The sequence below is a fragment of the Amborella trichopoda genome, chromosome 9, assembly GCF_054954075.1.
Source record: "Amborella trichopoda isolate Santa Cruz 75 chromosome 9, AtrichopodaSantaCruz75HAP2 v2.0, whole genome shotgun sequence".
Taxonomy (NCBI): domain Eukaryota; kingdom Viridiplantae; phylum Streptophyta; class Magnoliopsida; order Amborellales; family Amborellaceae; genus Amborella; species Amborella trichopoda.
This window is the reverse complement of record NC_142344.1, coordinates 5684861-5697608: the sequence shown is the minus strand read 5'-3', so window position 1 is coordinate 5697608 and position 12748 is coordinate 5684861. Positions and strand designations below refer to the sequence as shown.

Sequence of the window (12748 nt, the reverse complement as noted above, 5' to 3'; positions counted from 1 at the left end):
ATTAATAGAAGGGAAAAAAGTTTATATAAGGATGCAACCTTATAACGTGTAACTACACATGCACCTCAATAATCTATCGAAAAAAGGTAGCCTTTGATTTATCATCTCAACATCGACATGTATGACTATGAAAAATGGAAAGATTTTAAGCCTAAAAAATAGTGCATTTTACAACATATTATCTACACCGTCCATTTTCAAGATTTTCATATGTTTATAGTTCTGCTTGATTTTAATCATTTTTTAAATTTAAAATTTTATAATTAAATATAAAAATAAATTTTAAAATAATCCTAAAAACATTTTACATCAAAATTATATATCATGATAAAATTTGCAGGTACACCTTATCTCCGGCTACGGATGCATCAGTATGCCAACTACACCCTTAATAGAATGGTCCATTTTTGTCTTACTTCGTTCCGAAGCAATTTGGGATGGAGCAGTTGACGTCAACTAACACTGCATCTCGGAAGTACCCAAAAAAAAAATTAAGAGATTTTAATAAGAAACTATTTAGAAAAAAAACTTCGAAATTTTTGAAGAATTTAAATATTTACATAATAATTTATGAACCAACCATGTTTTTCATGCATGGATCTATATTAATGCATGTGGGAGATGATGGTACAAGCATAACAGTTAACAAATAGGAAATATACAATGCGACCATTTACCTTTGATATACGAAGGTCACAATTACTTACAACCATTTCAATGTAAAATTTGGTAGTTTGGGTGTGTCCAACCACATGGATCTAGATTAATACATAAGGGAAATGATGGTACAAGCATAATGTTTAAAAATAGGAAATATATACAATGAGACCATTTACCTTTGATATACGGAGGTCACAATTACTTACAAGTTACAACCATCCAATGTAAAATCTGGTAGCTTGGGTGTGTCACAATGTTCGAAAAAATATTTTTTGAATTTTGAGCTTGGTCAATTAAATAAATGCAGCCACTTAATTTCAAATCAAATGGTCAAGATTAATTGTGACCACCTTGTACCAATGGTCTCTTTATATACTTTCTCATATAGAAAAGTAAACAAAGCGACTGTTTCATTTTTAATACAAGACTGTCATAATTACTCATTTACATCAAATTTCAAATCGGGTGGTTGGAAATATATCATTGACTAGACTCAAGGTTCAAAAAATATTTCCCAATTTTAGTGTGACACCTCAAGCCATCTATTTTACATCTAATGGTTACTAGCAATTTTGATATCCTTGTATTAAAAATAAATAGTAACATAATATATAATCCCAAAATATATAACGAGAATATTATTTGTAGAATAGGTTACAATCACTTATTGCCATTAAATATGAAATGAAAAGCAAAAGATGTGCTATTAACTAGATTAAAAGTTTCAAATAAAATTTTTCAAATTTTGTGACACTTGAAGTTGCCACATTTTACTTATGATGGCTAAGGATGCATGTAACCGCCTAGCCTTATAGTACATAGCCTCTTTTGAATATTTGACAACATAAGCATGCAGTTTATTGAGTTTGTTCATGTTTGTGTGGATTATGATAGTACATCCTTTAAATATCATTATGGATTATATAGTGTTATTTGAATCAAAGACATTGGTTTCTGTAAGTCCTAGGACTCATATGTAGATATGCGTTCCCTTTTTTCGATCTATCTTTAAGATGGAATTTGGACCTAATTTTTCAGATATATTTAACCCCTAACAAGGAGATCTTTGATATGAAAAAACAATAAAGTTTACTAAGCCAAAACTGATAATTTTTTGATAAAATTTTTGAACTCTTGGATTTTATTTTTTTTAGGAGGGACTACAAATTTCTTCTATCTCAAAAGAGATGGATGTTTGATACCTTGGGGGGGTTGCAAATGTAGAATTGTGTCCCTCGACACATGACTATTTTGTGTTGAATTAGTTGGTTATTAACTAGCTACATCGTAGATGTCAGGGCATGTTTATGACGGGTGATAGAGACATGGTGCAGTTGGCATACAGATGTATCCGTAGGTGTAGAGGTAAGGTGCACCTTCAAATTTCATCATAGTATATAATTTTGATATAAAATGTTCATAGGATTATCTCAAAATCTATTTTTATATTTAATTATAAAATTTTAAATTTCAAAAAATAGTTAAAATCAAGTAGATCTATAAACATATGAAAATCTTGAAAATGGACGGTGTAGATAATATGTTGTAAAATGCACTATTTTTGAGACTTAAAATATTTTTATTTTTCATGGTCATACATATTGATGTCGAGATGATCAATCAAAGGTTTTTTCAACATTAAAACTACCTTTTCCAATCAATTTTTTAGGTGCATCCGTAGTTCTATATTATAAGGTTACATCCTTATATAAACTTTTTCCTATAGAGATATGCGGGCAATCTAAAGTCTCTATCATGAGTTGCCCCATAAGGTATTTTGGGTTTTCCCTAATTTTTGTCTACTGGTTTGGAACAAAGGCCATCAAACATATTTTCGTGGGAAAATGTATAAAGAGATCTTTTATTTTTAAACTTTTAATACAAGAAAATCACATTAACTATTATTTGTCATAGTTCAAATAGGGTGGGTGTGAGCGTGTCATTGACCAAACTCAAAGTTTAAAAGAAAAAAAAAAATTGTTCGAAATTTGTCAACGTCCCAAGCCACCCAATTTGACATCTAATGAACATGAGCAATTGTGACATCTTTATCCCAAAGATAAACGGTCTCATAAATATATAATACCATTCCTTTTTTATCTTTATTTTTTAGCGAAGCTTGCATTTTTTTTGCTTTGCAGATATCTATTTTTCCCATGTCCATCTTGACATATGAAATGCAGGTCTTTTGTAGATAATTATGCATGTGAATTGCACTTGTATTAAATGCATTATGCATAAAAAACAAAGGAGTTTTTGTGAGGTGAGAATAAAAATACAGGAAATATGGGCCATCTTCCTCTTTAAGAAAGAAAGGTGTTAGATCCAGGCCCTAAGGAATTTAGTTGTCTCTAAATTCTGTAGAATACTCATCATTACTAACTTAATAATTAAAGAAAAAATTATTTTAAGAATTTAGTTGACAAAAAATTTTGTAGAATACTCATCATTACTAATTTAATCAAAGCAAAAAGATTTTAAAAATTTTAGTTGACTCCAAATTTTGTTGAATACTCATCATTACTAATTTCACAATTAAAAAAAATTTGAGTTCTTAAAGGGTTAGATCTAGCCGCCGCCCATGAATAACTGATCCTAATCTAGACAAATTGTGATCTGGATCGATATTTTTTGAAACACTGAAATAGTATAGGACTTAAATAAATTAGAGATTTTAAATTAGGGTATATATATTCCAATTTTCTTTCCAAATCAAGTATAATTAAAAAATGCAACTCCCCCAATCATAAAAAACTTGTGTATATTTTGTACCACCCCATCATGGTAGATCTTGTGGAGGAATTATTTTCATTAACTCACCAAAGAAAGGTCTTGTGCCGCTCCATTTGGTTAAGTGACCAGTTACCATGCATCCCAGCAAGGACTGCACAGAATTCCAACAAATTCTACAGAAGGCCACATGGACGGAGCTGATGCTCCTACATCTACAGAATGAATAGTAGTCGTCCATCACTTTTTACATATACAAGGAGAATAAATAGGAGCATGACTTTTAATTATTTAATAGGTGCCGTTTGTATAGAGCTCAAGCTCTGAACGATCAAAGTAAAGCTCTTCTTCAAATAGTGTCGAGAACTGTGGTTTCGATATTGGAAATCTTTGTCATAGGTTTAAAATACATTTTAATCCTTAATTATAAAATTTAAAGTCTCAAAAATAGTGTAGATCGAGCAAATCGATGAAAACTTGAAAATCTTGAAAATTGACGGTCTAAAATACGTCACAAGATGTATTATTTTTTAAACTTGAAATCTATTTTTTTCTCATGTCCACGCATCTTGATGTCAAGATGACCAATTTGAGGATATTTGAGCAAGAAATTTTTGAGGTGGGTTCTAATTGGATTGTTTGGAGCCTCCGCTCTTTATAAACTTTTCCTTATTTAATTGTTCTTATTTTTTTCTATTTATTTTTCTAAGACGCCACCTTTTTTTTTATATGAGAGCTCTCTATCGTAAAATTTCTAAACTCAAAGGTCCATCAGATTTGTTATCTAAATCCAATGATAAAGTCGTTAAACATAATAATATCCATCACTTCTTAAAAAAACATTTAGATTTCATTGAAATTGTGATTTTAAACAAATAATAATCTAACAAATAAAGAGGATCAAGCAGAGAACAAAAACTTAATGAAAAATTAACAAATGGATTTTATATGCTAACTACCCATACCAAGAATAGGAATTTATATACAACATTTAGCTTATCCAAAATTTTAAACATATATATGACAGAGTTAGAGAGAAAATTAAACATCTACCAAAATAATATTGAATCACCAAACACAAAATAAAAGTATAAAGTTTTTTTTGCATTCAAATTAGATATTTTTAAGATGATTATTCAGCTAATCTCTCTCTCTCTCATAGAACCATCCATCCATAAAATCTCTCTCCTTAAAATCTATGATTTGTTATATAAATCGTGACAAAATTGGCAAGATAAAATTCTATCGGTACTCCTTAAAATATCTTCATGTTTTATCCAAATCCCATTTTTTAAAAAATAATCTTCTATATATGAGAATATAGAAACTATTTTGATGATGGTAGTTGGCTCATTAATAAAAAGAGAAAAAAATCGAAATATTAATTATTCCAACCAAAATAGGATTTTTATAATAGTATTTATCTTATCAAAAGAAAATAAAAAATATATAGGTTAGATAGAAAACTGAATAACTATCTAAGTAATATTGAATGACTTAAAGTTAGTAAAAATTATGTTAATAGTTCATCTAAGTTAAATTTTAAAGGAATAACTATCTAAGTAATATTGAATGACTTAAAGTTCGTAAAATTTTTGTTAATAGTTCATTTAAGTTAAATTTCAAAGGACTTATTTTCAACTATTTCCTAGCATCATGCAACGGGTGTGTCATTAGCTAATATTATTAGCTAGAAAAGGCCATTTATATTTGGTACATGGAGATTACAATTGGGCAGTTTCACTTTTTCTATTAACTAGGCTCAAAGTTTAAAATATTTTTTTTTTAAATTCTGTGACATACTCGAGCACTCAAATTTTACACTTGAGAGTTGCATGTGATTGTGATCTCCTTATAAATGATTATTATGTATACATATTTATCTTGCTGGCGTTTTGGTTTTTTACCTCCTACATGAAATTCCACACTTCGGTGTTTTGCATTAATAAAGTCCATGCTCTACCAAAAGGACAAGAAAAAATCATTTTCACCTTATTTTCTAATTTAATTGTCATTATTCTAGTAAAATGTATCTGCAATTAGCATGCCATTAACCAATAATTTACACATATTGCTTGTCTTTCAAATGACAACAGTCGTCGTCAAGCTTGAAAAATTGTAGCTCCACATCTTGAGAGGAGGAAACTAAGAAAAGAATGAAAAAGAAAATATATTTGCTAATGCACAACACGAGAGGGAGAAGGCAAATCATTATTTCATAAATGGGGTAAAATTAGGCTTCATAAACTTTGCATTCAACGGTTTCGGGGCTCGTCTGGCAAAACTCTTCTAGTGGATCCCCACCTGATTTGGCCGCTCCTGACCACTTGCTGGCGACGAGGTGCGCCAAATCAACCACTCTTTGGCTGCAGTTAAATTTCACAAAAAGGAAATATTAAATATTAACCAAACATATATGTAGTAACGAAATACAAGTGGCAACAAGTCGGTTCGGAATGGACTGGGCCGGTACCCAAAAAATTTATGGGACCTGGACCCAGATCCAACTGGACCCGACCCAAAAATAAAAATATATATTTAAATATTGTGTTAAATATATACATGTTATTCAAATATTATAACTAAAGATATATAGTTTGTATTTAATAATTATCATTTAAATATTAAAACTATTTAGGTCGGGTCTACATAGACCCAGACCCGGACCCAAATAATGTTCGGGTCCAAGATTTGGACCTGGAGCCAACCTGCTAGGTCCAATTTTTCGACCCATACTTGGACTTAGGTCCGGTCCGGTCGTTGCGTCCCGGGTCAGGCCCGGGTCCATTGCCACCCTTAAAATGAATGCTACGCAACAACACCAACCATGGCAAGATTAGATGATTAGAAGAAATGTAACTCAAATGAGTCATTTAGACACAAAATAATGATCGTTGCATATGCATAAAATCTTCGGATGTGTTTAAGGCGCTTGCATTGGAATCACTTCAAGAGAATAAAAGAGAGATAAAAGGGCGGTTGTGCTTCCTTTCAAATAAATTGAAATCACCAAAAACTCCAATAATAAGTATGAAAGGGTGAGGTGCAGAACAAAACGTTTCTAGTAGATGAAAGAAGTCTATTTAGAAAGAAGCAAATTGTGTATAAGCTTCTCAAATAAGGAAAATGCTCAAGAAAATAGAGAACCATAAGAACTTTGAATTTTAAGTAATTATGCAAAGGCAAATCATATTAACTTACGAAATAACCCGATGCAATTCACATGAACACAGTCTAAGAAATAATGCAATGCAATTCATAGGAACGCAGCTTGAGTTGCCAATCAATAACAAAACACACACACACAAGTAGACTAGTAATTGAACCTTCCCAAGAGCATGCATAATTTCAGAAAACTAATGGAGAGAGAGAGATCTCACCTATAGCCCCACTCATTGTCGTACCACGCGACGACCTTGACCATGTCGTCCCCCATGACCATTGTGAGAGAGGAGTCGATGGTGGAGGAGACATCCGAGCACCGGAAGTCGACAGACACCAATGGAACATCACATACCGCTAAAATACCCTTTAGTGGCCCCTCAGCAGATTTCCTGAAAGCTGCATTGACATCCTCAGCTGTGAGGCCCTTCTTCTCAACATTCACCACCAAATCAACCACTGAAACATTTGGTGTAGGGACCCTCAATGCAATGCCATTGAGCTTGCCCTTGAGTTTAGGCAGCACTAGTGACACTGCCTTGGCCGCCCCCGTGCTTGTTGGGACTATGTTTAGTGCTGCAGCTCTGGCTCTCCTTAGGTCGCGATGGGAGGCATCTAAGAGCCTCTGATAATAACAAATCAAAGTACAGAAAATTAGAAATGCTAGACCAGTTAATGTTAATAGAGAAACTAAACCACATTCACAGAAAAATAGTTCAAGAAAAACGTCTTGATCTGCTTGCTGCCGTACCTGGTCTCCGGTGTAGGAATGGGTGGTGGTCATGGTCCCCTTTACGATCCCTATAATCATTTGTAAATGCAACTCAGTTCTTTTCCTCTTTAATTTTATTGCTATGAATTGTACCATAGGTATTCGACTATGCAATCAAGAGATTCTAAAAGGAAATTTTAAATGAAATCCTCCAACAATTTCTAGAAGCTAATTTAAATCTCAAGCAATTTTCAGGTTGCTATCTTACCAAATTCCTCATCCATGACCTTCACAAATGGAGCTAGGCAGTTCGTTGTACATGAAGCATTGCTGCAACATTTCAAGCTAAGTTTAAGCATCACATAGAATAAAAGATTTTGTGGTAAGTTGTAAAGGAAAAAGATTTCTTTTGGAGGAGAAAAGGAAAAGAGTGGAAGTAGCATTAATACCTGACAATGTTGGACACTTCGTCGGAATAGTCGCCCTCGTTCACTCCAACGACGTATGTCGGGATATCAGAACCCTTCGCTGGTGCTGTTATGATAACCTTCTTTGCTCCTGCTTGGATGTGCTTGCCGGCTCCAGGACCATCAACGAACACACCAGTTCCCTAAGAATCTCACCAAGATCATAATTTTTTCTTAGTTTCAAAAAACTTGTAAGAATAAAAAAAGAAAGAAAAATAACTAATAATAAAAATCTTATAAAAAACAAGAAGTACATCAAAAACATAAGAAAACTCCCACATATATTAACGCTCTGATTTCTGATCTGAACCAAATTTATGAACAAGAGGGGGACTCTGAGAGACACATTGTTAAGAAAATAAAACAAGAAGAAAATAATGGTAAGTACCTCAATCACTATATCGATGCCCAATTCAGCCCACGGCAGCTTCAAGGGATCCCGATTCGAGACGACCTTGATGAGTTTTCCATCAACGCTAATCGTTTCATTATCAACGATTTTAACTGCGGCTTTGAATGTTCCGAGCATCGAATCGTATTTGAGAAGGTGTGCCGCCTAAGATTAACCGATTTAAATGGTCATCTACTCATCTCAGTAAGAGGAAGAGACGAATGATAACGTGACCAATAGATGTAACAAAGAAATATATGTGCACATCATTATACAAAGTTTATATAAATGAAAGTAGAAAAAGTAATATGTAAGGCTGCAGCCTGCAACTCTGCTTCTACTCCACAATTATGATTGCCGCCTCATACAAATTTTTTCCTTATACAAAAGAAAGCTTCCTGAAATAAAATATAATGTTTTACTCAACTTCTAGAACATAAAAAGAACATGTAGCATACTATAATCCCACAAAACTCGTCGATGGATGGTGATGAGTAGTGGATCCCATCCTCCCTCCATTTAGATCCATCAAGCTACGGTTTGTCCAGAGCATGAGGGATTGTATTATGTTCTACAAGTAAAATTTAAATTAAACAATTATACCTTAAGTGTTGATAACATTTCACTCTCTTTTCCCTATCTAAAAGCAAAATCTACTTTTATGGGTTTTCTTCCTTTTTTTTTTTTTTTTGAAGGTTTGAACCATCAAAATTGAATGAGTCAATTTTGTCGTAAGGTATTAAAAATGATCGATCAGTCTCAACAATTTTACCAATAAAGTGATTAAAACCATTCATTAGATACTGCCTTGATAATTTTGTTAAAAATCCCCTAATTTCCCATGTTTTGGGGTTGTATTCCTCAACAAGTGATGACATTTTTACAATTTGATCAGCTTAAGTCACTTAAGCTAAATGTCTTGTATATCTTACTTGTTCCAGGTTCTACACATGGGACATGTTTTTTCATTTAAAAAACTTGTTTTGAGTATGGAACAGAAACAAGCCAGAGTATTTTGGTAATTTGGCCTCACTCAAGTTACTTGAGCCAAAATACGCAAATACCTCTGCCTGTTCTCTGTTTGGAACATGGGAAAAAGGAGAAGGAACATTTAGGTTATTTGCCTCGAGGTTCTTAATTAATCAAATTATCAAAATACCCTCGCTTTTTCAAAATTTCAAAGTTGAGGCAATAGTACTTTGGGCATTGTCTAACAAAATTGCCGATGATGTACAGAACTGAAATGATTTTAGAGACGACCCATTTTGTTGGCAATTTAGTAGGTTAGATCACTTAACATTTTGATGTCTTTCTATGTTACATGGGCACCATATGTGTGTCGACAAAAATACAAGTATCAAAATAATCAATTTCAAACTTTCCAAATGAGCCTTTCATATACTATGTCCATACGTTATTTAAAGCATGAAGGAGGTGGGATTTTATATGATATTAAATACTTTAAAAGTAACATTAAGATAAAACGGTTAAAAGTCTACATGTTTAAAAAGTGAGACATGAATATCGCGTGTTTATTGTGTCAATGTGTGCAAAAAACGTTAATATGGGATCATCCATGCATATACGCAGTTTTCAAAAGTAACATTTTATTATAAAAAGGTTAAGAGAAAATGTCTAGATGCTTACAAAGTGAGAAGAAAATCGTGTTCTAGTGTACAAAAAACATTAACATGGGATCAATGTCATATGACCATTTTATTGAAATTCTCCCATTTTTTTTACAAGATAACAAGCCCTTACCATTTTTTCATATAGATTAGGGAGTTAGCTTTCTCAAAGGTGTCAATGGGTGGTGTCGGTATGATTGAAAATCACAACGTGATAACTAGATATGAGGGTGCTACCACCACGACCCAGCCCCTCTCCTAAGAACCGAATATTCTCAATAAGCCTCCTACCCAATCCTCTTTTAAAGTATAAAAACTATTGTTCCCCTGTAAAAACCATTTGGTTTAATCTTTTTCAACTCTCCCATAACCACATAGAAGTTGCAGAACTAACAAACCAAAAAACAAGTGGTAATTCTCACATTTTTCACACCACCACTGTCGTTCACTACGATGACATCCAACGGCGAGTCCTTGCGGCCATGCCAACAGCGGAGAAAATTACGCCCGATACGCCCAAATCCGTTGATTGCGACTTTGAGCTTCGCCACTGTCTCACCTTTCACTGGTACCGAACCTTCAGTCTGACCAAATACAAAACAAACAGAAGCAAAGACAATATTAAACAAACAGAAACAAAGACAATATTTCTTATGTCCATTGGAGAAAGCGAAATTAATAATAGAAATGTTAATCACAGAATGGGAGAGAATTTTGTGAAAGTTGTCTTTGGAGCCAAATCCCGACTAACCTTTCGGGTGAGTTGGCTTGCAATAACATCGAAAAATGAAGCTTCATTGGCACACTTCGCATATGTAACGCATGCGTTTGATTTGAGGCCAGAGAAGTCACCGAGCTCGACCCTCTGTAAGCCATCTTACACAAACAATATCAATGAATTGGAAATTCAAGATCAATTGCCACACCTACATACACGCAAAAGGTTTCGATTTTTCTTCTTTTGATCATTAACAGTATGTTCATTTCACTAGATTCAAAATTGATTTACTAAACTATTATATGATTCATTTAATCTATATATTAAGGCATGGATACTAACCCTGAAGAAGGAGGATTGAGCTTGAGATTGAGTGCTTCTTGAGGGGAGCCTAGTGGTGGTTGGTACCCTTGAAGAAGTAAGAGCTGCATAGGATGCCATGGCTGCAACTGAATCTGCAGAGTGAAATTGTGAGAGGTTTTATAATTACTATTTTTCTTGCAATATTTATTTAAACATTTCAAATGTTTATGAGTTTACTTTTTTATAGTTATTATTGGTGTGTATGATGGATTAGATGTGTTTTACAAATTTCATAAAATATTATTATTTTAATTTTCATGGCTTTACTTTTTGAAACTTGGATTTGGATGGAGATGAATAAGGGAAGCAAATGTGTGGCATAAAAGATGAGATAAGATAGTGTGGAGTTTGCACCACAAGTAGGTATTACTTCTTTCTCCACCCAAGATTTGAATATTTCTTGTTTGCCCTCAGTGCCCTTTGACTAGAGGATGATTACCCGCTTGAGGCCAAAAACGATTGTATCATCTCAATGAATGGACCAAAATGCCCCTCATTTCATTTGCATGGAAAATGTCCAACATGAAATCAAAATTTTATGGGTGCGGTTTGTATAGAGCCTAGGCTCTAAACAATCAAATTAGACCCTACTTTCAAATAGTATTGAGAAATATAGTTTCAATATTGGAAATCTATGTGATAGCCTTAAAATACATTTTCATATTTATTTATAAAGTTTAAAGATTCAAAAATAGTATAGATCGATAAATCTATGAAAACTTGAAAATTGACGGTCCAAAATGCGTCACAAAATACACTATTTCCAAAGTTTAAGATCCATTTTTTTCTCATGTCCATGCATCTTGATGTCGAGATGATCAATTTGAAGATATTTCGGCATCAAAATAACTGCTTCTAGTACAATTTTTGATGTAGGCTCAAATTTTGTTGTTTAGAGCCTCGGCTCTATATAAACTTTTTTCAAATTTTATTTGCTAATTGGCCAAAATAACCATGGATCTAGAAGAAAAAACGAACCACCAAACCAAGGAAGTTACCGATGACAACAATGTCGGAAATCTAAAGATGGTTTATAAAAAAGGAACAGTGCATTAGTCACGAAGCATGTTAAACCGTAGCACTAGAAATGAGAGAAAATTTGGCAGTTTAGCACGTTAAACCGCAGTACCAGCGAGGGACATGGCCTTTTTGGCAAGAGTGTCTGCTATCATGTTAGCCTTGCGATAGATATAAAAAATAAATCGCATACGATTTGAGAGGCTATGTCTGCGGATGACTGCTACCGTGGAAAGTGCTTATGGAACATTACATTAGCCTTGAATGGCATTGACTAGCAGAGAAGAGTCACTTTTATTTATAAGGCAAACAATCGCATTTAATGACCAAATCAATTCACTTTTATTTATAAGGGAAACAATCGAATTTAATGACCAAATCAATGGCTTTTTTTAGAGCATAAAATTTTGCATAGTTGTTGGATGCAATATTGAAAGGAGTGGAGAAGGCGGCAATAAAGGCTCCATCACCACCTTTGATGACACCACTGCCTCCTGTTGTCCGTGGGTTTTGTAAATAAGCTCCATCAACGTTCAACTTGGTTAGAATAAAGGAAAGACCATGCGATCAGAATAAGGGAATTAGATTGTTGTTGATGCCATGTGATCTGTAGATTTCTGATAATTGTTTATCCCGATATATGGAATGCCAATACTTTGGCAACTGCTAACTCGCGAATATGGGAAGTGATCCTCAACAATTGCTTTCTCCTTGATAACCAGTATGAGTTCTCCTAAGCCCGAACGATATTTGTTCAAACTATTGCATATTATCCTAGTCAACAATAAGAAAATGATTATATTGTATTTTAGCCTTTCGCAAAAGAAAAACGTTTATATAAGGCATCAAACTTATACTATAGAAGAAGGGCGTGTCTCAAAAATATTTCGGAAAAGTTTG

At 33.5% G+C, this 12748-nt stretch overlaps 1 protein-coding gene across 1 annotated transcript; it reads right to left on the bottom strand.

Annotated features, from left to right (window-relative positions):
• Positions 1-5385: 5385 nt before the first annotated feature.
• Positions 5386-10919, bottom strand: GAPB (glyceraldehyde-3-phosphate dehydrogenase B subunit). Its single transcript, XM_006855621.4, has 9 exons — positions 10811-10919; positions 10502-10615; positions 10173-10334; positions 8120-8287; positions 7714-7874; positions 7533-7594; positions 7304-7353; positions 6771-7177; positions 5386-5756 (listed from the first exon to the last, which is right to left on the bottom strand). The coding sequence occupies exons 1-9, from the start codon at positions 10907-10909 to the stop codon at positions 5624-5626; spliced, it is 1356 nt and encodes a 451-aa protein (XP_006855683.3). The 5' UTR covers positions 10910-10919; the 3' UTR covers positions 5386-5623.
• Between the last annotated feature and the right edge of the window lie 1829 nt (positions 10920-12748).

Bases quoted from the DNA above. Each gene is read 5' to 3' on its own strand.
- GAPB (XM_006855621.4), bottom strand. From the start codon at position 10,909: ATGGCATCCTATGCAGCTCTTACTTCTTCAAGGGTACCAACCACCACT. The intron at 7,178-7,303 runs GTACGGCAGCAA...TGTTATTATCAG, and splicing joins ATTCCTACACCGGAGACCAG to AGGCTCTTAGATGCCTCCCA. The intron at 5,757-6,770 runs GTGAGATCTCTC...ATTTAACTGCAG, and splicing joins GACAATGAGTGGGGCTATAG to CCAAAGAGTGGTTGATTTGG.